Source organism: Corvus cornix, chromosome 3, assembly GCF_000738735.6.
Source record: "Corvus cornix cornix isolate S_Up_H32 chromosome 3, ASM73873v5, whole genome shotgun sequence".
Taxonomy (NCBI): domain Eukaryota; kingdom Metazoa; phylum Chordata; class Aves; order Passeriformes; family Corvidae; genus Corvus; species Corvus cornix.
This window is the reverse complement of record NC_047056.1, coordinates 56,388,820-56,413,023: the sequence shown is the minus strand read 5'-3', so window position 1 is coordinate 56,413,023 and position 24,204 is coordinate 56,388,820. Positions and strand designations below refer to the sequence as shown.

Sequence of the window (24,204 nt, the reverse complement as noted above, 5' to 3'; positions counted from 1 at the left end):
TGGCTACAACTGTAGTAAAACATGAGTTTATGTCAGTGCTGTAAATCTGTTTTATTAGCACAGCTGCCGTTTCTAACACTTCCACTTTTGATTTATGTTGGCGACAAGGCTTGGTGGCAAGTGTGACAGCTGCAGTAGCTTCTTGCTGGAACACTGTACCTCTGAGAGTCTCCAAGCTTTTCATCCAGGCCTCTTTCCTTCCTCTGTTAGAATTGTGCACAGTTGACCCAAGTCTCACCTATCTTTCATACAGCATTGTAGGAATGTAAAAGTGATCCCTGGGAAAACTGATGTATGGGTCCAGTAGCATTTGTGGAATGGCTCTGCTTTTTCTTGCCTTGGCTTCTGTGCCTTTCCTTGCCTTGCTGTTGGGGTATGTTTGTGAAAGGTGAGTGGTCATCCCCAAGGAGATCTGAACCTTCACATTTTTGTCGCCAGTAGGTCTGGTGGTCTGAGAGGTGGAGGAGATCCATGGTGTGTGAGCCACCTTTTGTGTAAGATCTATGAGGTGAAAAGATGAAGAAATGGATCTTTGCTGTTCTGTAGGCTAAGGTGTTTTTCTGGTATCAGGTTATTAGGAATTTTTTCTACACCTAGTGAACAAAACTAGTTGAGTAGCTGCAATTTAGACCAGGGGAAATAATAATTATAACCATACATTTGTCAGTACAATGTATGTCATTTAAGGAAATGGTTTAACTGTGTGTATAGTTTTTCTTGTTAGGAGACTCATCTCCATCATGAATTTTTAGTGTAACCCAACACAGTTCCTGCAGTGCAGATTAGCTGTCTATTTTCTGCCTTTGGCTTAGTCCGAAATTAGCCTTTTACATGGGCCCTGCCCACTTTTAACTGGTAAAGTTCAAATGTGACAGTGTTGTCTTGGCTGGAGCAACATATCTAGTGGAGCTTGACTATAAAGCTACAGCAATATACGTACTTGCATGTGTTGTTTTCCTCAGAAAAAAAGGATTCAAACGACACTGGTTCCCAAGTGCATTTTTAATGCTCATGCAGGTGAGGTATTCCATAGAGGAAGCAGCTCTCAGTGGCAGAGCTCCAGAGAGGTGTGTGTATGCATCCAGCAAGCAGAGCTGATGTGAACAGCAGCACAGCGGAGAGCAGAGACTGACTCTATACCCACGAGTGCTGTCACCCCAGAAAAATGGGTCTGCAACTGAGTCACAACTCTCAGCATTCCTTGCTGTTTTACAAATAGCTACTCTTGTGACAACTTCCCTGCAAATCTGCCAAAGAAAATCATGTGCAAGTTGTCCTTTACCTCATTTGACAGAAGAAGCACAGATAGAAACAGTTTGCACAGTTGAGGTCCTTATAAAGAATGGTCTAACAAGGCTCCATATGAACAGAATTTTGCCATTCAGTTCCAATTTTGTTAAAAAGGTCAAAATTTCAGAGTTCTGGATATTTTAGGATTCCTCTCTGGTTTTCCTTGCATTTATTGCTACTGCATCTTTCTTTTTTTTTTTTCCCCTCAAATGACCCTTACTGGTTAGAGTAGACCCATTTTGATGGAGAATCAAACTGTGCAAGCTGTAGTGACAATGGTTGTTTTTAGTTACACCATGAGGGCACGTGGTGGATGAAGCAGGCAGGTGTGTTCTCACAGCTAAGGCAATTTTGTGCTGCTTCTGGAGCTCGAGTCTCATCCTGCCTCTGCCATAAAACTTCCTCCTGGTCAGCCATGTGTACATGTGCACAGGCTGCCCAAGGGATCTCTGGCTTGAAACAGAAACAGGGACTGCAGGCAGGCAGTTTCCCACATGCTGTGCAGTTGCAGAGGGCTCTACTCTCTGGTATACTCTGCTGGGAAAGCTCAAGTTACGTTCTTGGTGCACTCAACTTCCCAGCTTGGTTCTCTATGTGCAATATAGCAAGAGGATTCTCTATAGTTAGCTGCTAAAACAAAAACCCCTCATCCTTGGATGCAGCTGCCAGTGTGTACACCACGAAAAAATGGATACAAAGTTTTAAAAGTCTGTTAAGGCTTAACTGAAGCTTTTGTTTTTTTTAAACTTGACTAGCCACTCAATGGAGTAAGCAGGGTTGGGGGCTTGGCAGAAAGCAGAGTGTGACTTTATGGCTGTGGTTTTAAGTGCCAAGATAAACTGATTTACAGTTTCAAAAGTAACTGTGCTTCTCTCGTTGACGTGTTGGTAACTCTTACAGTCCTGAGACAGAATGCTTTAGATAATGAAGCCTAGACACTTTATGCTTTTAAAGAGCATTTAGGAGTCCTCCAATGACTTTGTTAAAACCACTTTTCCTAGTGATGCAGTTGGTCTGCATATTTACGTTTTAGCAAATGACCTGAAATACTGAAACATTAAATGTCCGATGAATGTCTTTCAAGAACTAATGTTCTTGAAAGCAAGTATTACACTCAAAAGAGCAGAAGGAGAAGCCTGAAAAATATTTGCTGGAAAAATTAGAATGAAAATGTAACCTAATTCTCTGTTACTGGAAGTAAGTGGTGCTTGGTAAGTTTTCCTGCTGCATAAAAGATGTAACGTTCTGTTTCTTAACAACGCTGTGTAAGTCAGGTTACTGATGCAGTCTTTGTCACCAAGCTGTTCTAACCGATTCACTTCCCTGAGCAGGGTCTAACTGTTCAGACCTTCTCAGCAGTTCAGAGAAGGAGTACTTGAGCTATTCCAGAACTAAGACCTCCAGCTACAATCTGTTCTGATTCCAATGGAGAAAGCCTACTCTTAAGAGCAGCATCTGCTTCTTCACAGGCACCCATGGCATTGTATCATAATTTATGGCAAAAGGATGGGTTTGCAGTCAGATGTTTTTCCTAGCTGTGCCTGACTTTATTATTTTCTCCATTATATCTGTTTGATGTATTCAACAGGAGTCCAGCATTACACTCAGAAATAATGCTCTCGGGTGAAGAGAGAACAGTAAGCTACTGCAAATGTAGTTGCATTTTTAGCCAGAATTTAGTCATCATGGCTTGTTAATGATGCTCCAGGAGCTTTTAACAGAATCTTTAGGTTCTGTTCCTTATTCAATACACTGGACTAAAGTGACTTTGAAACACGTGATAAAACAGCAGTTGTGTAGCAGTTTCTGAAAATACACTTAGAAAAAGAAGTTGCTAGGGAAAAAAATCCATTCATCCTCTCCTGAGTAAGTAACACTGTGGACTAGGAATAGATTAAAAATAAAAGAGAAGAAACTTTTACCTTAGAGGATGATTAAGACATCTTCCCCTATGCTAACTCACTCCCTGCAACTTACACTGATGAAAATCAGATAGCATGATAAGGTGCACAGAGAAATCCTGTGAATCTTAGTTTACCATTTTGCCACAGGTCCCTGTGACCTCAGAGATAACTCATTCTCCTTCCAAATGAATACTAAATGTTAAAAAAAATATAAATAGTACTACATCTCAACAAATGTATTCCTGTACAAGTACGTAAACACCACTTTCTGATGGGGTGGAACATAACATTAAATATATCTGCAATATATATTAAAATCATGCCAGGAGAACAAACAGTAGTGCCATCTCCAAGCTTGGGACAGTGTGGTAGCTGTCCAAGAGGGAGCTGGTGAAAATGAGGGAAAACACCATCAATCAGAAATACACAAAGTAGGAAAGTATTCAGCATCATTTTAACTGCTAGGGGAGAAAGCAGTAGACTCCTTCACCAAATACATTCAGCACAGATGGGATTCATCCATAGGTTAAGACCTCTCTAACCATCCCAGTAATGTTTGGGAATAATGTTCACAGACTGATTTTTAATTTTTTTTTTATTTGAATAGAAGATTTAGAGATTTATCAAGAAACACAATTTCATGATTCTCCAGAAGCATATGATCGGAATTTTCTAAGCCTTGTGTTCTCTATTGTTTTGTCAGTTTTCTTCTTCCTGAGTTTGTTCTGCCATCAGAAAACTACCCTTGCAAGTTCAAACAGAACCTGTGGAACAGCAAACACATTGATGAGAATTTTTATTTTATTTAGAAATCTTTAAACCAGCTTACACTATAAATCAGATAATCTGAAAAATAACTGTAGCTGCAGTTTGAAAATTGCAAAGAAATACTAATCCCCATGTACATCACATTAATAAAATAATTCCCAAATCATCGAAATATAGAAATTGCACTTATTATTACATTCTTAATATTGGAAAGAAGCCCCACCAACCTCTATGGTGATGAGTATTACTATCATCCACTCAAGGCGTAGTGTGTGCTTTTCATTCAGGTGGTTTCGCATCAGGTCTGTCAGCTCCATGCAGTGCTGGAGCTTTTCATTCATTACCTGCAAGCAATTACAAACACCACAAATCTGGACTCCCAAAATGGAATCAGATCACTAAATAGGGAAACACACTCCACAGAACTAGAAAGGGGTTAACACCTCTGCAAATAAGAACAGAAAATTCTGTAAGGCAACATGCACAAGCAACAGAAGCTTCAGTATAAATGAACCTGTTATTTCAACAGGTTCCCCAAAAGAATATAAATTTGGATATGCATCTACAGGTATTGAGGTGCTTCTGGGGGATACCTACTCATGAAAACAGTCACAAGCAAAAGAAGATGCAGCTTTCTGGAATGCCTCGAAATTAAATATTTATGCTTTCTGTACAATCAGGAGAGGTAGTTTTTGTGCTTCTTATTCTTGTCCAGCAGTAAACATTATGTCACCCTTCAAGAACTGATGTGAATTCCACTTCTCAGTTCTTCTAACTATTTAAAGCCTAATTTAGTGGCTCAGGAGATAAGCAATTCATTCATGTGAGGCAGGTTAACCTAAATTGGGTAAAGGTGCGAGTGGGCTAAGAACACATGGAAAAGGGGAAAGTGTACAAAATCTTATTTTTTATTCCGTTTCTGCAGTTAAAGCACATTCACAGAGCGATCTGTGACCCTGCTGAGCCAAAGACAACTGATCTGAGCGTGAAAAATTCTCTCAACAATATGACACTCACCTTAACTCTGCGATTAATGTTGAGAAACTGGCAAGTCTTGTCATAAAGCTCTTCCAGTTTTTCTCTATCCCAGTAGAAGTCAGGTGTTATTAGCAGGTCTGAGCTCAGATTTATACGGTGTCTAAAAAGAATGGGTACTACTGTAGTTCAGGCTTCATCTTGGTGAATATAGGAGCAAATATTTACATGGCAGTTAAATGAAATAAGAAAATTTTCCTGTAATGCTACATAAAATATGAAAAGAATTTCCTTTCATAGTAAAAATACATTTGGAGCGATTGTTTAAAATTGGTCACATCTCCTGAAACCTTCCTGGGAATACTCTACTGTGGAACTGTTCTGAACGTAAATAACTTTTTGCCTTATGGCAACACCGCCTCCTCAACCTGTCACCTGCCTTAATTTTTGATACCTGCAGAGAGGTCCCTGACTATGCTGGCAGTACACAAAATAACAATACAGAACTCCTAAATGTGACTGGTAGTGCATACTGGATGTGTGAACATAGCACACTCCTCAGAATCAGACTATGGTCTAAGTATCATAAAGGCTAAAAGCTAAAATCTCCTGCCTTCAACGTACTGCTAACATAAACCTTTGGATACTTGGAACATCATTGTTGATTACTGATCAGTTCTTCAAGTAAGGATGTAAGTCCTAGTGTTTGAAATAGGAATTTTTTTTTAATTTTACCTTGGAGATTTTGGTGGGTTTTTTTGTTGTTTTTTGTTTGTTTGTTGTTGTTGGTTTTTTGGGTTTTTTGTGGGTTTTTTTTTGAGTGTGTAATGGTCTGTATTGTCAATGGCCAAATTTCACCTGAGGGAGGAAAATATGTTAAATCCAGTAATTTTGCAGAGGTTTCTGAGTAAGTCAAGGGAAGACCAGAACTCACAGAAGATTTTTACCAACTCTAGGCTGTAGCTAACAGTTCTACCTAGCTGTCTTTCCCCTGGTATCCTTTACGCGCTGTAGTATCTGCTGTAATTGCTAGTTAAGAGACGTGTTGTGTTGCTGGACTCAGGAAGGGAAAAGGGTGTGGAATTTGGCCATTTATGATACACTGCCTGCCTAATGCCTGTAGTTGAAATGCCAGTGTGAGTGGTGAGCCACGGGGTCCTCTGACTAATGTAAATAGCACACAGACTCCAGTCAAAAGAAGGCTGAAGGAATTCTTCCACTCCGTCTCACCCTGCTCTATATTTAGTGTGTATTCTGCTCTTTGTATCATGCACAACATGATTTTTAAGTTCCATGTAATACAATGTCTTGGGTGTAACCAAAAATTACCTTAGTGCGAAGAGTTCTCCAATTTTCTGCATCACATCTGCATGAGAGAGTTTTACCTTCCTTCGAGACTTTAGAATCTGAAAAGTAAATTCTTTGCTACTTGATCAAGAAACATGTACTAGTAATTAAGAAGCCCAGAACTTTACAGCCTGAAGTGTGTTAAAATCTAAATGCATACTGTACTTATTAACATTTTAGTTTTGTTTGTTTAGTGCCTTGCTTCTCTAGCTTTCTAAGAGTATCACCAAGCAACTGGTTCATCCAGGTTTTTCAATAAATCACTGAGTATGTCATCAGTATCTACAAAAAATACTGGGGAATTTTCTATAAATGACTTCCTGAACAAGAGATCATTTGTTTTTCCTTCCTACTATTTTTAAGTCATGACAGTGCTCTTTTACCTTGTCACTACTTAGCCTTTTAATAGACTTTCTCCTTACAACAATCAATGTATTACCATTTATTTCCTTCACATAAAAGTAATAAACCCAGCATTTTCTCTTTTGAACCCTACAAATCTCATTTTTATATACAACATCATATAGGCTTTGTACAGTAATTAGGTCTCATGAAAAACTTTTAAGTAATTCACTCAAACTCTTCATTATATTCAAGTCAAGGCACATTATTTTCAGCCCTAGTTACCACACACTGTGTTTGGCCAGGTTTTTAAATGCTGCTTGTCCCGTTACACATACATTTCACCAGTAGCAGGTGACAGTGCCACAACATGGGAAACATCATGACAATGCAGAACCCCACTCCCAACCCTTTAAAGGTTGATGATTTCTTGTCTGACCACTTTGCAGGTGTTCTGAGCTGCTCCACATTGATGGATTTACCATCAAATGTGTTGAACATTCAATTGCTTTTTCCCTACAGCTACATATGCACTGGTCTTTTACAAAACACAGGAGAAAAGGAGGGGAGAATTACAAACAAGACCTCACTCACCTCAGGAATTGACTGGATAGATTCCACAAAGTTATCCAGTAACGATTCCCAAATAGCCAGCTTTACTGCAACACAGAGATGAGAAAGCTGACTGTGAGAGGTACATATGCTTTCAAGTAATTGTAACTTTAAATCTGCCAACAGGCTGCTTCAGGACATGTTGATGCTTACAGACATTTGAAGCAAGTTACAGTTTGTATTATATAATCACTATTCATGTATCAGTGGACAAATCTGGGCTGGGCACTGACACAGCTCTGCACACAGAACCAGCTGCACTTTGAGCGCAGCTTTCTTCTCCAAGCAATTAGTTTATATCCTGGAGAGTTTTTGCTTCAACTCAGAAGCTGTCTGTCCAAGTGCTCTACTGGATGTATGAACCCTCTGCAAATTACATTCCAAGGAGGCTGGAGATAATGAGCTATGCTGGTGTCAGGCTGACTTCATATGGTACCTCAAGAGCCTCCACTGCATTTCTAGTGTCCTGCACAACTCTCATTCTCCATTTGTCCAGTATGGATGCACAGTGCTCTCCAACCACAGAGTTAGCTGGCATAGACACACCACCAGTTCCTGTTGAAGCTCAAGTCAAACTTGAGCAATCTCCCGTTTTGTTTTTAGGTGAGTGTACTGTTACTGAAGATACTAACTTCTGTTCTCTGGAAGCTTGAGTTCAGCACTGGCATTGGCAACACAAATTCTACCATGCCTCAGCTTGAACCTGGAAAGCTGTTTCTACAAGATGATAAAACTTGGGCCTTGTTCTTTAGTCCAGATTCCCAGACAAGAATGAAGTTGCAACAGATCAAAAATTAACCCCATTCAAACAGAAAAAATAATCAGATAAGATTTAATTGTCAAAATGAACTCTTGTGGGAGTAATCAATAGTATCATCTGGTTAGGACACTGACAGTAAACCCAATGCTGAGCATTTTGCACACTCATCTTTTGAATACAGAGGCCTAATCCAAGCCACTGACTTAAATGACTTTAAATTTAGCCCCTGAAAAAAAAAAGCCAGTAAGCATTTAATCTGTCACCTGTTACTTGACAGAGGTTGGTCTCTGCTGTGTCATAAATTTGACTAGGAACTATGCTTGCATCCTTTATTTTTACTGAACATAATCTCCTGAGAAAAAATCCCTTGCTCCCTTTTAGGTGGCACTATTCTTCCATACAGTGACTTTATGTATAGGAAAACTATAGAAAACAATATGCTTTTTTCTCAACAGCTCTTCCTTCCTCTTCCTTCAGGAACCATTTAGTTACACTGTACTCCTTGATCAAATGGTGTAGCACTTCAAAAATGTGCATTCTGTTTCTCTCCTGCATAAAGGTGCACTTCCCCAAAATACTACTGGAATCCTGGAATTTACCCTAAAGACAGTAGTGGTAGGCAGACCAGACAGGCTTCCCTTAAAGGCCTTTCTGAGGACAGCCTTACTGCTGCTAGTTCCTAACTCCCACTTCCTACATCATTCAATGTCTGAAGCAGCAGACAGGTGTTGTTTCCTGAAGCAGCAGCACGACTGGTGAGCCTGACTTCTTCCCAGTGCCTCCCACTGTCTGCTACCATGGCTAATAAACCTGGAAAACTTTAATTTGACTCTGGTCCAGATATGTGTATACTGATACACCTCCCCAGCTGGGAATAGGTGCTCTGTATCACTTTAGCTGGCATCTAGCTTCTTCTGTCAGAGGAAATGTTGTCAGTATGAATTACCCAAGATTACTGAGAAGTTTCTAATACTGAACTCTACACTCATTGTTATCGTAGGATAGTTCTCAAGGGTGGGGAACAGGATGCTCAGTAGAACGTGTATCTTTTGCAAAGCATGCTTGTTAATGTGCTTTGTTCAGCTTTAGAACGATTTACATTGAATAAGGCAATTCCAATTTACAAAAAACACAGTAAAAGCATTGAAAACAAATCCTCTCACTGAAGCACACTCCTCACACAGTTTGTCTAACCAGATACCAAGTCTTTTCCAGCCTGTGACTGTACAAGTCCCACTTATAATGACATTTCACAAAATCTGTAGCACAGACTACATAGTAGGAACAATATTAACTTACCAGAAAGACAAAGAGCATTTGAAAAGGCAAATTTCTGCAGAACAACTTCATCACTATCCAGCTCAGAATTTAACAAGATTTGTCCTTTATGGAGCTTTGACTGACCTCTGTTAAGACAAGATTGAAGCATCTTCACTGACGGAGCCACAAGCTTAAGAACATTTAAAGAATAATTGACAATGCAAGAAGGGCTGGTTATTTATTTAGATAAGGCATGCCATATCTGTATAGGTGTCATACTCATCCTTCCATTTTACTCATGTTCAACCTGACAACAATCACAACAATCACTGAAAATTAGTTCCTCAATTTAAGACTAATATTATGACCAAATTTTCTAGGTGTAAATGCAAGTGCCGCAAGCTGTGATGGTAACTACAGCATTACTGCATACACACAGATAATTCAGAGCAGGATGCTGGCCTCTCTCCTGCTCTTTAGCTCTTCTGTTATCTTTCTGTTTTCATTTTCCACTGTCACTCTTACCAACCTTACTACCTCCCCACTATAATGTTACTTTCCCTAAAACCTCTACTGCATAGGGGGCAAGGAGCAAAGAAAAGAGGACAAAAGACTCGTTTAACTTTTCATATGAATCTCTATGAAACATGCATAGGCACAATGGAGCATGTCAGGAATCACAAATTACACAACTGAATAGTACATGCAGTTTTCAAATGGTCAGGAAAAATCAAACACCTGTCTCCTTACCAGATTACCTTAAATAAGCTCAACCTCATTAGTTCAGTTCCTAGTATTAACAGTGTCCTGTCTAGGGGTTGCTTTTAGGTGCTGTTGGAAAATTACAGGTAATTTATATAATCATTTTCATTGTGAAATATTTCTGTAGAGATAATTTTCCTTCCATGATGAAAAAACATTATTTAACATGGAAAGACAACTTGCCAGGTTTATCATTACCCAATAATCAAGTCGTAACTTTCCTAGGAAATGAAGTATATGCTGAAATTACGTCTTTGTATATGAACCTCAGGGACAAAGAGAAAGCTTATAGAGAGCATCTTCTTTAAAATCGGACTTGTCTCAAAAATGCTCATAAGTTTCTTTGCTGTGAGGTACATAGTTTCTGTTTGGGATTGCTGAAGAACACAGAGAGTTGTGTGGGCAGGGAGCTTCTTATTTACAAGATATATTGTATAAGCAAATAGCAAAAGCCACTACCTGCAAGTTTACCAAGACAGCAACACTTGTCAACTTAGATTTACTGTTTTCTTTATTTATTTTACTCATTTGGGAAAAAAGCAAGGACAAGTATATTTTTACTAGCTGCTTTTGCTTGAATTAGCTTTAGGTGTCTATTAGCTTTTATATACAGAATGCCTGAAGATACTTACTCTCCTATTCTATAGTTCAGCTCTTCATTCTCCCAATGGACTAGTGCAACTTCATATGGCTGAATTTCATGCTGCTCTAGCACTCTCATGATATTCTTCATCTAAGAAGACAATTGCAGCAACAGTTACCATGCAGTAAATTATCACTCTGCAAAGAACTTGCATAGAGCAGGCTGATGAATGCAACCTTTATGCTGAAGTTATTTACATAACAATGAAGAGGTGTGCTAAATAATGAAGTTATTATTAACATAGTTTACTTCTGAAACTGCTTCAGAAGAATTTGTGGCTATTAACAACTGCAAGTAATCTGGGAAAACTGAAATGTCATTTAATATCTGCACACATGGAACACAGTAAGGATTAACCACAATAGCATTGAGGACAACATGGATGTATTCAGTATAACAATGAGCTGCACAAGATTTTGGCAGATGTCTCAATGTGGGAATGAATCTTTAGGATAAGTACATCAGGTGGTTGTTTCTGATAAAATTACTAGTTTGCTGCTAAATCAGTAATTTTGTTTCTGATTGCTGCTGAAATCAGTAGTCTTGTTTCAGCTGCCAGAGGGCAGTTATATTAGAGAAATCCTTTACCACTACAAAAATCTGGAAAAATTGTTACAGCTGCCACATTCATCCCTGTAAATAGTTAAATGTGCAATTTTACTTGCAGAAGTAATCTCTTTGCTCTTTTATTCTCCAGCACATTAAAATCTGATGCAGGAAGAAAGAGCCTTTTTCTCTCACAAAACTTTGTCCTCTGATACCTGATTTAGGCTCTCTTGTTCCTTTTTATATGCTACAAGGCTCCCCTCATCTGCAATTAGAACAAGTTCTGAACTAAAAAAAGCACTCACCTACAAGTTTTTAAAAGGCATTTAGCTACATAACAGCCAGTAAAAAACCAAACCACAAAACCACAATACACTTTTGATGCCTAAATTCTTTAAAGAGGTCAATCTTCTACTAAGGCATACTTAAAAAGCACTCTCTTTTTAAAATAAAAGATCATAGTTAATATTTTAGTACAAAACTGTATACTGTAACTTTTTCATAAAGCATATTCTCCAGGTTAAGTACTCTAAAAAATCTGCTGGATCACCTGCAAGAGGGATTTCCTTTGCATTGCTAGCTTTCTTCATTGCTTTCAAGAGTTTTGCTGATACTATCTATCTATGTAACACAGTAACATTTTTCACTGAAAAAAAACCCCTCAACCCTACAGCTGCAACTGCTCCCTTTGTAATCCTGAATTCAGTATTAGCATGACTAAGATTTGCCATATAATTCACGTCTTTGGAAAAAAAAGGGTATGAAAACATAGGAAGCGTCTGTTCTGAGGCCAGTCACCTCAGCCAACCAGTGGTGTCCAGGGACAGTTCAGCAATGCAAACCCCGCTTGCTTCTAGGCCCAGCCTAATTTTATAGAAGGGACTAGTTGTGACACAGTAAAACTAATTAGAAGAGATGTTCTGGAGTCACTAGCTGCAAACTCTTGCTATTATGGGCACTTACGTCACACAATTTCCTTTTAAAAAAACCTCAAAGCTGGTTTTTCTTTTTGTCCTAGCTATTTTGGTAGGGAAGCTGCTCTACAACCTTCCTATTCAGGTATTTGAAACTGGTATTTCGTATTCTAAATTTTTTTTTGTGATCAGTCTGTATTTGTTACTTCTCCTGTTAAGCGTCTCTTAATGTAAAATAAGTTTTTTTTCTCCTACTAGTCAATCTGGAGCACTTTTGTCCATTTGCAGTGATACTCTACATTCTCTGTTTTACTGAATTACTTTCAGTTTCTGTTCTACAGCCCAGTTCGGGGTTTTTCTCCTTTTGTTTCAGTTCATTAAAGCATGTCCACAAAAATACTTCTTCTGTTTGAGCAAGTTGTTTGGCAGTTAAAACTTTGACTATGATGTTGATAAGCAAAAAGAGGCATTTTTCCTCCTCTTTTATAAATAAAGCTAGCAAGGGACCAACTACTGTTACTAGTATTGACCAGGAAAACAAGGTACGAAATTTTCAAAGGTACAAAGCATGTACAAGAAAAGGAGAATTTTCAGAGTACTCCAGGGGCTGAGGTGTCCAACTCAAAGATCATCAGGAGTTAAGTCAGCTGGTCTTCAGTAATACTTATGAATCAGTAGCGTAGATACATCCATAGCATCCTAAGTGTGCTAGAGGCAAGGTTTGAAGGGAGAACTAGTATCTTTTTTTGTATGGACACCTGATATACTGACACCTCCCAGAACAGACAGGAAATCAGGAACATTTCAGTTCTGAAACAGAAAAAATGAACTTGGATCCAGAAATTGTTCGTGTCTGGAAACAAGTGCTCTCTGTTTTCATTTACCCCAATGAAAATCCTCCTGTGAACTTCTATGCATCTCAGTATGATCTATTAATTACACCATTTAATTTCACATACTCTGCCTACAGATAAGGTCAATACTTTTTGTATCTAGATCCCAGTTTAACCAGTTATAAAAATACATTTAAAACATTAAATAACTTTAAATGTATTCATCAAAATAGATATGCCTCTGGCATACCCTTCTTGGTCAGCAAAGATCACCAAAATATTATATGTCAGCAACATATTTAATAATTATACCAACCAATAAAAAACTTCCTTCAGGAAAATTGCTAGCTGGTAAAAACACAGAACAGTATTAAAGAGTTGCTTATAGATTTTTTTCTCTTTCAAAGTTATACAAATACAAGTCTCTAATCGTTTTGACATAAAATGGAATAGAGTGGAATGATCCTTTTCTTCTAACATATTTTCTGTTATATTAATGCCTTTCAAACAATCATTCACAGGTTGATTTTTCTGATCTACTTTTTCAGGATGTAGAGCTGCAAAAATTTTCTTTTTGTCAGTCTCACTAGATTAAGGTGTCATATTTTTGTCTTAAGTATGAGTTGCAAAGGTGATGTATCAGCAGCCCACACACTTGAGGGCAGCAGCAGGTAAGAACCTGCACTCATTAGGAGAAGAATTTGCCTTCATGGAAAGATCAATCTTCCAAATAAACCCCTAACACACTGAGTTTTGTGAGACTGACAAAACACCTGCTTATGCAGTTTTAACCAACAGTTTCACTTTACTTACACTTTTCTCTTCAACATTCCAAAATACAACAGCCCCTTCCCTGCGAATTCAAGGAAAAACTGAGTGTAATCATACTGTTTTAAATGTATTTTAATGGAATAGTCTAATTGTACAGTGGCAATTTTTGTCATTGTGAATCAAGAAACTTAAAACTATCTTCACAGAAATTACATACCAGTTGCTTTTTAACCATACTTTAATGAAAAACCATGAGAAGGTGTTTTTTAGCCATTTAAATAATTCTGATTTTTTTTTAGTCATTCTGGCTGGACAGTTATTCCTTGAGTTTCATAAGGTAACATGATACAATGATTTAGCAAGCTGCATTACTTCCTTCACACCATTACTACTAATTACATTACTACTAATCCCATAATGTTTTGAGCATGATTTATAGCTTACCTGAAGAAAAAGATCATGCCAGGATCATCTTCTTTTGCAGATTTCTCAGTACTGACCACCAAAACATTTGCAGCATCTTGTTTGAAATAAATGAAAAAATTGAATAATTAGTTAAACTTCTGAACATGACAGCTGATAGCTGTAAGCATATAATTCAACAGTTGCACAGTAACACATCTGCCAGTCCCACATTGTATTTTTCTGATAGAAATGCTTGCCAGGAAACAACTACAGTATCAAACTATACTGCTTCTCAGAACTGCCACACTCTAGGCCGACTGAGCCTCTACTGGGAACTTCACCAGAATCTTCAGTTAACGAAATGTAGCAGCCTTGAAGAACAAAATACTTAAGAGAAAACTGATGCAGACATAGTAAATAACCAGGAACAGAACACAGAAGTGGACATGCAGTGTGAGAGAATTATGGAAGTTGGCTGCAGTTGCAGAGAAATTACTGTTCAAATCTGTTTGCCTGGAAGATCTTTCTCTTTTCTATACACTAAGGGACTAATCTGCACTCAAATTGTGCTGACTTTGCTTTGCCAGTCAGAAACTTGAAAGAGCATACCCCCTGGATGGGGGAGCCTACACCTGCATTTCCCTGCACATCAGAAGTGTGCTTTTGAAACAAATCTTCCACCCACCCTCCTTTACCACACTTCTCATGTGCACTGCACAACAGTACAAAAAATGTGAGGGTTTTTGCATTAAATTAAACTGAAAGAGAAGCTCCAAAAAATGCACCTGTGGTACTCCAACCACTAATGGGGCATTTGTTACAAAAGATTAGACTAGAGCTAGTCCAAGTAGAATTCCCCCAAACTTACAAAATGTGGTTGCTGGGTTCTCAAAACAGGGGTTTGAACTTTCTTCTACAAATCTTCTCCACTGTGCCACTCACTAATACAGATAAACTTTTAGAAGTCCTGATGCTGTTTCAAACCAGCATGACTCATTTTGTTGCAGCACTAGTGGAAGCTAGACCAGTAAAGCCCCCTATATAAAGTGAGACCAGTAAAGCCCACTATTATAAAGTGAGACTTCACAAAGATTTTGCAGGGCCTAACAGCTAAGCCTTAAAAATTTAAATGTCTTTGCAGGAAAATCACAAGTCAAGTGACAATTCTGCTTGTGTACAAATTCTACCTTCTGCTTTACTGCTCAAGCCATAAAGGCCAGGTAGACTGAGGCAGCAGACAGAGATGACCAAGTGTAAAATACACTTTTGCTAATATCTGAATTGGGACCACATGGTTGTTCTGAATGAGCCCTTAAAGACTTTTCTTCCACTTGCTATTTCAGTTCAGAAACACATCATTGGATGAACAACTAGAGCAAGTTTTAGGTGTGAAGTTTGAGTTCATCATGGAAGTAACATTTGTCTGTATTTTCTCATTTGCCTTTTCAAATACTGGCCATATCTTTATTTATCCACTCCAGCCAAAACATATACAATTGAAGAGAATTTGGTCTACTTTAAGTGGAGGTGCAGGATCTGCCTCTAAAATGTTTTTAAAGAGGTCAAAACCAAGAATAATGCTGTGGAAAAACACTACAAAGTAACAAATCCACACAATAACTGCTGATTTAGATTTCTATGTGGTAATATTTTTAAAAATTATTTTCCAAGATTCAGTGTTTGGCTTGGTAACCAACCACTGCTACATGCATATGCTAACCATCACACCACTTCAGATTTGCTGGCACAATCCAATATCCTTTCATCATTACTTCCTCCAAACCTTTGATAAACAGTACTCATTATGAGTCAAAAACACCATGAAGAAATAAAAGGAACTGGCAAAAACGACACTGCCAGGGTAAAATACCATCAACAGTAACATTTAATTCACGGTCATGCTGGGGTTGTACAAAGTTTCTATCCCAAAGCTGTGAAACCAGGGTTAGTTTTAATACAAAGAAACGACAGAGGAACAGGAAGCCTATATTCTAGTGGGTATTGTCTTTCATATTCATCTTCCTGAACAAGACAATCATCTGTAAATCTTGTCCTTGCAAGAGACCTACTGGAGTATTATTGCACTTAGATTATTATTTGAGAGGCAGACAGGTTTTTGATAAGCCCTACTAAAATGCCCATGAACTGCCTCTCCTTCTCCTAGCTTCACATAATTTGTTCTTCCAAAAGGAAGAAGAAAGGCATTCTACTACTCACATATGAAAATCACAGCTGTTCCAGGGCATAAGGCTCCTTAAGCTATAATAAGATCCATTTGTTTTTCTTTTGTAGTATACTGCAGCTATTTCCAAGCCATACTTTCCCAAGTCTTCCGAGATACTCTACATGGAAACCAGAACCAATTATTTTGCTAAAGCCTAGCTAAGTGAAGCATTCCACAATTGCTAGAATATACTTGGCCCAATAGAGAAGAAGTATCAACAGCATTCTCTTTACTAGAACTAAGCATTTATGTGTGTATCATTTTAATTTCACTTAGTCAGTAAGATTCTCTCTTGCATGCCTTCCTCTCCAGCTCTGTAATTTACATTAATAGAAATGTGGACACAGAAAGAAGATGCAACACTTCAAATTACAAAATTGTTTTGACAGCTGAAGTAGTGCACTACCTCACTACTGAAAGATTAATTAAAATAAAACATTCAGAATTTTCTCAGTTAGTGATGTCTATAGAAATTCTCTCTATCAGTCAATTTCCAAAGCTATTTCTCATGCATGCACGTAATTTTTCTATACTTCTAGTGTAATTGTAATGTTGGGAAAAATTATCACAGGGTAAGAGCAAGAGCTGCCCATATTGCTATTCTGAAAGGTTTTGTTGTGGGAATTTTTAAGCAAATAGAATCTTTAAGCAAAGCAATAATTTTACAGGAAGTATGATATATTCCAGGATATTATCAGAATAAGAATACATAAAGTTATAAAAATGATATCCATCACCCGTATTTTATTTCCCAAGGTATAACATTGCATTTAATGTTTCAAAAATCTACCTCTAGGCAAACTTGTTATTTCAACATATCCATGTGAAGTCAGGTCATGACACAGATTACCAAGATGATACTCATCTGCTGTTGCAAAGGCTGTGCACTGCATCAGATTCTGTGCCAAAGGAATAAAGATTTGAGTTAGGGCAAGGCTGAAGCAAAATGTTAATAAGACAACTATTTGCTTCAAATTTATTAAGAGTGACAGTTTTCATTTATGCACTGTTCTGTGGTATCATTGCCGTGCTGCCCACCTGCTGTACATATACTAATGAGATTACTTGCTCCTTGTTAAGTAGGAAAGCAAATCACACACTGAGAACAAACCAGGAGACAGGAGTTAAGTTGCACCAAAAAACTCTGTGGTAGAGCCACAGTGAAAACCCTTCTTCCCTGAATGCCAATCAAATACGTGAACAGCAGAGCCACACTTGCTGCTGCTCTCCCCCATCACACAGCTTATGACATGCTTGGCTGACCACTGAAACCAGAGGCAAGATATCCCTGATAGCAGTTTTAACATCCGTGTTTTAAAGATAAACCAAGTCTGACTACCCCAGACTGTTTATCAAGCAGAACCTCCAATCACAAACATCATGTTCTGCCATGCACCAAGCTACTGCCCAGGTTGAGCCACTGCAGCACAGGAAGTCACTGACCTTCTGGGCCACTTGCAGTGCTGCACATCTACAGCGTCCCTTCCCCACCCTGAGCTGCATCCTGCACTAACAGCGTGGTCTCCACCACCACCACGGCTGAACAGTACACAATGGCCAGTTTGTCCCAATATCCCACAATCCTAAATAACTAAAATGCCTTATTCAACTGGAAAAATTATGTTGACTTGCAAGGAGATTTGAGATTTTCTTGATTAATCAAGTCACAATAAACTGATTTGAAAATTGTAGTACTCATTTGAAGTATATTTCTTTGTTCTGACACCATGTATGACCTACAATAATGTTTTTCCGTACAATGTAGTGGAAAATATCCAGAAAGCAATGTCTCACTGTGGATCGGTCACTTCCCAGTTTTTTTGTAACTAATACAAATGGAGATGTAACTAACAACAAATGAACAAAGGAACTGTACTCATCTGGAGGGATTTAGACCCACAATACACTTCAACCTAAAATCCAAGTTACATTCTTGCAGCACTCATACTGTCAAACAGCAAGGCTTAAAGAGGTGTTCTGCTCCCTGCAGGGGGCCTGTCACCACCAATCATCAGAATCACCACCTCACATTTGAACTCTTCTTTTTAAATGTTCACATTCTGTTATCACATCCAAAGCTTTCCTTACCCATCAGCTTAATTCTGCAACCACTCGCAGAAAATAAGCTTTCAAAGTAATTCTAATATTCAAAGAGCAACTCTGTAGGCATATTTCGACAACTGTGCTAGAAGGCTGAATTAACAGTGGAACAGAACTGTGTTTTCAGTTCCCTTGAAGTAGCAAGTTTCATTATCACAATTTCAACTGTATAAATCCGTTCTCAGTCTCTAAATCGCCAGTGCCAATTATGCATCTGAATCTGAAGATTATTCCAAAAACCTCTTATTGTAAGTACACATACTCTGTCATGAAATTCTTCTGTCAAGAGTTAAGGGAGCAAACTCTTCATCTTCTAGTTAGTATACAATTGAAAATCTCTATCCTGCTCTGTGCTTCCCACAGTTTATTACTTGGGCTACTCTTCATTTCAACTTTCTGTCCTACAGCTGCAATTTTAGTTTGAATGGCTACATTTCTCATTTAGTTACAACCAGAAGTTTTTCTGCTAAGCTACATGCCTGAAATAGCATTTTGAACATGAACTACTTTCAGGTTTTGGGTTTTTTTGTTACAATGTACTGTTTCACTTAAGTATTTACAAAATTCTTGTTTGATAGAGAACATTTGCCTTGGGTATAATTTGAGATTAAGACACCTAAAATACATGTCCACGGGTGCTCTGAATATCTAAATTCCCATGACTGTTGGTGGAGATACAGCCAAAAAATCTACTCTAATCAGTGAATCAGCTAATCCTAAAATCGATGTGTTAAATGGCTTATCAACCTTAATGTCATGTTTTCTGCTACATCGCTTTCACCTGCAAACTTCAAAAACCCCAGAATACAGCACCTGTACTGGTGCTAGAATGGAACCTGAGCTACTCACCACCCTCCTGCTTTCTGCCTACACTGTTACTGAGATTCCATTCAGAGCAGCACACAGGATGGCTGCTCCTAAGGACAGCTAAGTACACTGACAACTGATTTTCTGTATCATCATGCCCCCAACGACTGTACAAGCTCATGGAATCATAAGTCTCTGTAGTCCATCTCTTCCACTTAAAGCATACTAAAATTTTTAAGCAAGAAAATCTGCATGATGAGCTTTAGTCCTTGTATCACCAGAAGGGGAATCAGTCTTCACCTAAAAGTGTAGTAAATACGACGTCTTTGCCTGAATTTCAAGCTATTTCTATGCTAGATGACTATAGCACTAAGAATTAGCTCAGAGGCTTTTCCTGCCATCAGACCGTACGTACAAGATTAACCAAGTAGTGGTACCACTCACTGATGGACCGACTAAACCACCCAACTGCTTTCAAGTAACTCCTCCATCGATCCTGAAAAACTGGTTGTACAACGATTTATCACTGCTGGTGCTCAGCACTCTGCCTGTAAGAACACATGAAGACCAGTGTTGGGGAGGATGGGAAGGATCTCATTCACCAAGTGCTCTGCAAAAGAAAGGTGTCAGCTGTCAGGCTCTCCCAGACAGAAACCACCACAGATCCTCAGGGTTCTCTAACCAAGAACCTCAGGACTGGGCCTGCAGCTCCTCCAGAGGCAGGAGAAGCTGGGAAGGAGATGTCCCCAAGGCAATGGCCTTGGCATTATGGCCTGCAATACTAGGGGGCACCTGGTTGCCTTCAAACATGCACAGAAGGCAAGATCAGCTTTTTTTGTGACACCAGGATTTAGAAAAAACTGATGGCATGCTGCAAAAAAAACCCTTCAAAGATTCTCCATTTGTGCTACTTCTATTAATCTTCCAGAAATCAGCTACCTCCAGAAGTTACTTCTCTATACTACATAGCTATAAGGACAGGTAAAAAAATGCTGACTCCACTACTGTCAGCCTGCAGTCATGGTGACAGCTTATCTGCACCCCTGCAGATTGGAATAAATATCTGACAAAACCACACTGGATTTATTAAAAAATAGCAAATGTTTCTGTTTCTGTTAGGTCTGAGTTTACATAATTTCTGGCCCAGCATTTTGCCATGCAAAAGCTTCCTCAGGAAGTATATTATTATTTCAGTGTATCAGGCAGTATTTTCTCCATTTCTTCACAATGGAAAAAAGTAAAAATAGCACTGCATGTTATTTGCACATATATATGAAAATGTCAAACAAAGAAACTGTTTGCATTCTATACTGTCATTTAAAAGCCTCAAGAATGCTGCTGCTTCACCCAAAACCAAAAAGAATCAAACTCTGAATGTAATGTCATAGCATGACTAAAAAGCTGGAAACATTACATGATGTTTCAGGACTAATATTTCTCAGTTTCCTCTTGCGAAGCAGTATGAAAATAGGAGTGGGAACTAAATTGTCTGTAACTACCTCTTTATGTTACACTAAGGCACAGTCATCACACAGAATATTAACCAGAAGCTTAGATATGAGAAGGCAAGCACTAAAACTTTTCTCTGCTCACATTCAGTAGATTATGTAACAGATATATTTTGCAACGTGGAAGCTATTTCTGAAGGGACAAGGCTTGTTTTAGTCCCCCCTATCATACTATTTAACTAACAACACCCTGGAACTCAGTTGTTTTAGCCTGAGAACAGTACACATCTGACACCAGGATTCACCATGGAAATCCTATACTCAAGTATACTTAAGGCCTGGCTTGGCTAAGAGCTATCTTAAGGAGATATGGCTACAAATATGCACTGTTCTTCCTCGTCATATCTCAGGGTATCTAAAACAGTGTGTTGCTGCATTTCCTCTATAGCCCTAGGAGTCTGATAATCAAGGTGCTATTTCTACACAAAGAATGATCTTTCTCAGGTAACACAGGCTACACTTGCACGTTCATTTCCCATATGAAACTTAATCTGAATATAAACTTTATACTATTTACTTTCATTTTTATTTCTGTTTGAGTGAAGCCTTAAAACTGGGTAGATCTGGATAAGCAAGGAAACGTAGGGAAAGTTCAATTATTCTGAAAGCTAGACTTTGTTTCTCAATAGTAAATGTGATTTGAAAGCACTGGTCAAAACTATTTTTAATGCACTTCACCTTTCCACTTTATAATAACCACTCATCTTCCCTCCAGTTTTGTTAACACATTGCAAGTAAACTTCCATTTTACCTTCAAAATACCAGACATGCCAATTTCTATCAAGCTTGCTTCTATTTGCAAAGGTCCCACACTAGTGTAAATAATGAAGTATGTTAATTTCATTAAAATGTTAATCTAAACCCAAATCTGAATGTAAATTAAAGTGATGCACTCCCTTAATGTCACACAGACTGTAAATGTCATCCTTTACCTCCATGTCTGAGAGTGGCAGGTTCGTTCTGGATGGCTGCTTGGTCCTCGGTGCCTTTGGTGGCCTCTTAACTGGCTGGTTACTGGGTTTGGGGACAATTTTACCAGCTGATACAACTGCATAAAATCTTGACGATGTGTTCCTAAGCTTTTTGATCCACTCTGTATTGAGCCTGTAGTTTTCCATCACTGTCGCACCCAAATGTCTCCAAGATGAGAAAAAGCCCTCCCCACTCTGATAATGAACATTTCTTCCCAAAGTGGATACAAATCCTCGGAGGAATTGGCAATTCTTGACTTGCACATGTTGACTTGTCAACCAAGGGAACGCAGTTTTCAGAGCATACAAATTCCAAGACTTTGCTGTTCTGTGAGCTGTTCTTTCAACGCCATTATCCAGCTTTAATTGTAGACATCCAGTTTTGCTAAAGCTTTGGCACTGGCATATTGTTAAAGTGTGGAAAGATCTCATCTGAAGGTGCAGAAGTTTCAGTCTCATTTCTTCCCTCTGAACTGTACTTAAAACAAACAAAATCATCGATCAACATTTTGGAAAGAAATAATATTATTTCCTCTCTTATCTAAAAGGTTGTCCATACTACTCTTGCATGTGTGACTACTCCTAAGCACATGACATTGGTGGGAATAAGATTTTTTTGATCCTATGGAAACACTCTAAGATCAAAACACATCTGTGTGCTTACAACAAGTGGTGAAAAAATAGAACTGGATGCTGTGTCAATGTACAAGCAGGCATCTTTTCCTTCTGCTGCTCATTCTGTGCAGCAGCCTGCACTTTCAGTAACCCCACTGCTTGTGAGCAGTGCCTTAAAGAGGACATCAGACACTGTGAATCACTGTGATATAAAATAAAAACAACAATTAGATTACTACATGGTTGTATGGGAATGTCACCTACAGAACACGCACACTGCTCAGCATCAGCTCCAGCTGCTGTGCCACGTACAGCCGAGCACAGATCCAGCCCCAGCCATCTGTCCTGACTACAGAGAATAAAGCTGAGTTACAGCCTTGCTCCTGCCAGTACATCCTGGTGCAACAGGGACCACCAGGCCTGCCTGCAGACTGATCCGTGCAGCCAGAAACACAACAGTGTCCTTATTCTGGTCGTTCAGACTAAGAGCAAACCTACTGTTTTCACACTATGTTGTGTGAGGTAATCAAATAAAATATTCAGACAGTAGACTCAATACCTCAGTGGATGTGTTTCATTTGCTGAAAAAACCCAGTGACAGTCCTCACCTGGTTCTCTTAATCAAGAACATTTCCCTTATGACACAAAATGCATTCCTCAGCAAGTTATTAACAAAAAGTCATTAAGCTGACTAGTTCATAAATCTGCCTATTTCAGAATACTTTTCAAAAACTGAAGAAGGATCTTCAATACTACAAATACTTTTTAATGTAACAGTCGAAATAAACATTTTCTTTAAAGAGCAAATCACGGTATGTGCTGTGGAACAAGCCCTCCATCCTGAAAAGGATACCTAGTTGAACTGATATTGGGCATGACTTTATATCTTTATGTGGCCTTCACTCGTACATTTTTGCCTAATTTAGAAGCCTGTTATTGGCATACTTACTGGGATAAACGACTATTTCATTTTAAACTTGTTCTGTATTTAAAGAGTGACCCTGTCCAGGATCAGGCATATTTACCTTATCAAAGGCCTGTTACCTCTGGATAAAAAAAGAGCTGACAGAAACTCAGCAATTTCAGTCCAGGTGGTGGAGAGCTAGAGCAAGGGGAGAAGTCTCCAACAGTGTGTGATAAGTGGCAGAATGAGACTCAAAATGGTTTTGTTGGCTTCCCTAGCCAACAAAACCTCACCCCGAATCAGTAATGCCAGGAATGATTTTTCAACTGTACAGGCTTACAGTAAGTTACAAGGAAAGAGAGATCATATAGACTGAATTCCATCGAGGGGCCTAAGCGTCAGACCCGTGGCACCAGAGGCATCTAGCCAGGAGGAGCGGAACAGCAATCGGAGAAGAAAGCGGGACGAAGGGCGACCACAACAGGGCAGGAGGCGCCACCTCCGAGCAGCAGCCACGGAACCAGGATTTATTTTCCAACGTCTCTTCAGCATACGGCACGCTTTAGCCACGCCCGTTGTCTCCCCGGCCGGGAGGCCTGGCTTGCTGCGGCACAGCCACCGACGTTTACGGATAGGGCGGGCCCGCTCCGCTGGCGGGCGGACCGGACCGGCACAGACCGGCCCGCCGGCTCTGCCTGGCCCACGCAGTCCGGATGCCTCCAGACCGCCCCCAAAGCCCGCCAGCAGCGGGTGCCGGGACACTCCACCCCTTCCCTGCCTCCGCATTGCCGCCCTTATCTCCGAGGGAAACAGCGGCCGCGCCGCCCCCAGGAGCGCCCCTGCGGCAGGCGGGGGGAAGGCCACCGGAGATCGAGGGCTCCGCTCCTATTGGCTGCGAGCCGCGGGGGCGGGCACAGCGCGCCGCCAGGCAACCAATCGGAAG

General features: G+C 39.3%; 1 protein-coding gene across 1 annotated transcript; it reads right to left on the bottom strand.

The window, feature by feature from the left end:
• Positions 1 to 1,479: 1,479 nt before the first annotated feature.
• On the bottom strand, positions 1,480 to 24,129 carry RMND1 (required for meiotic nuclear division 1 homolog). The gene is given in 13 exon segments (XM_039567907.1): positions 1,480 to 3,958; positions 4,190 to 4,306; positions 4,980 to 5,100; positions 6,267 to 6,343; positions 7,221 to 7,285; positions 9,298 to 9,404; positions 10,653 to 10,753; positions 13,770 to 13,809; positions 14,172 to 14,247; positions 17,147 to 17,255; positions 21,704 to 22,220; positions 23,675 to 23,783; positions 23,786 to 24,129. Coding segments are annotated over 13 exon segments (1,734 nt in total). The 5' UTR covers positions 24,048 to 24,129; the 3' UTR covers positions 1,480 to 3,925.
• Between the last annotated feature and the right edge of the window lie 75 nt (positions 24,130 to 24,204).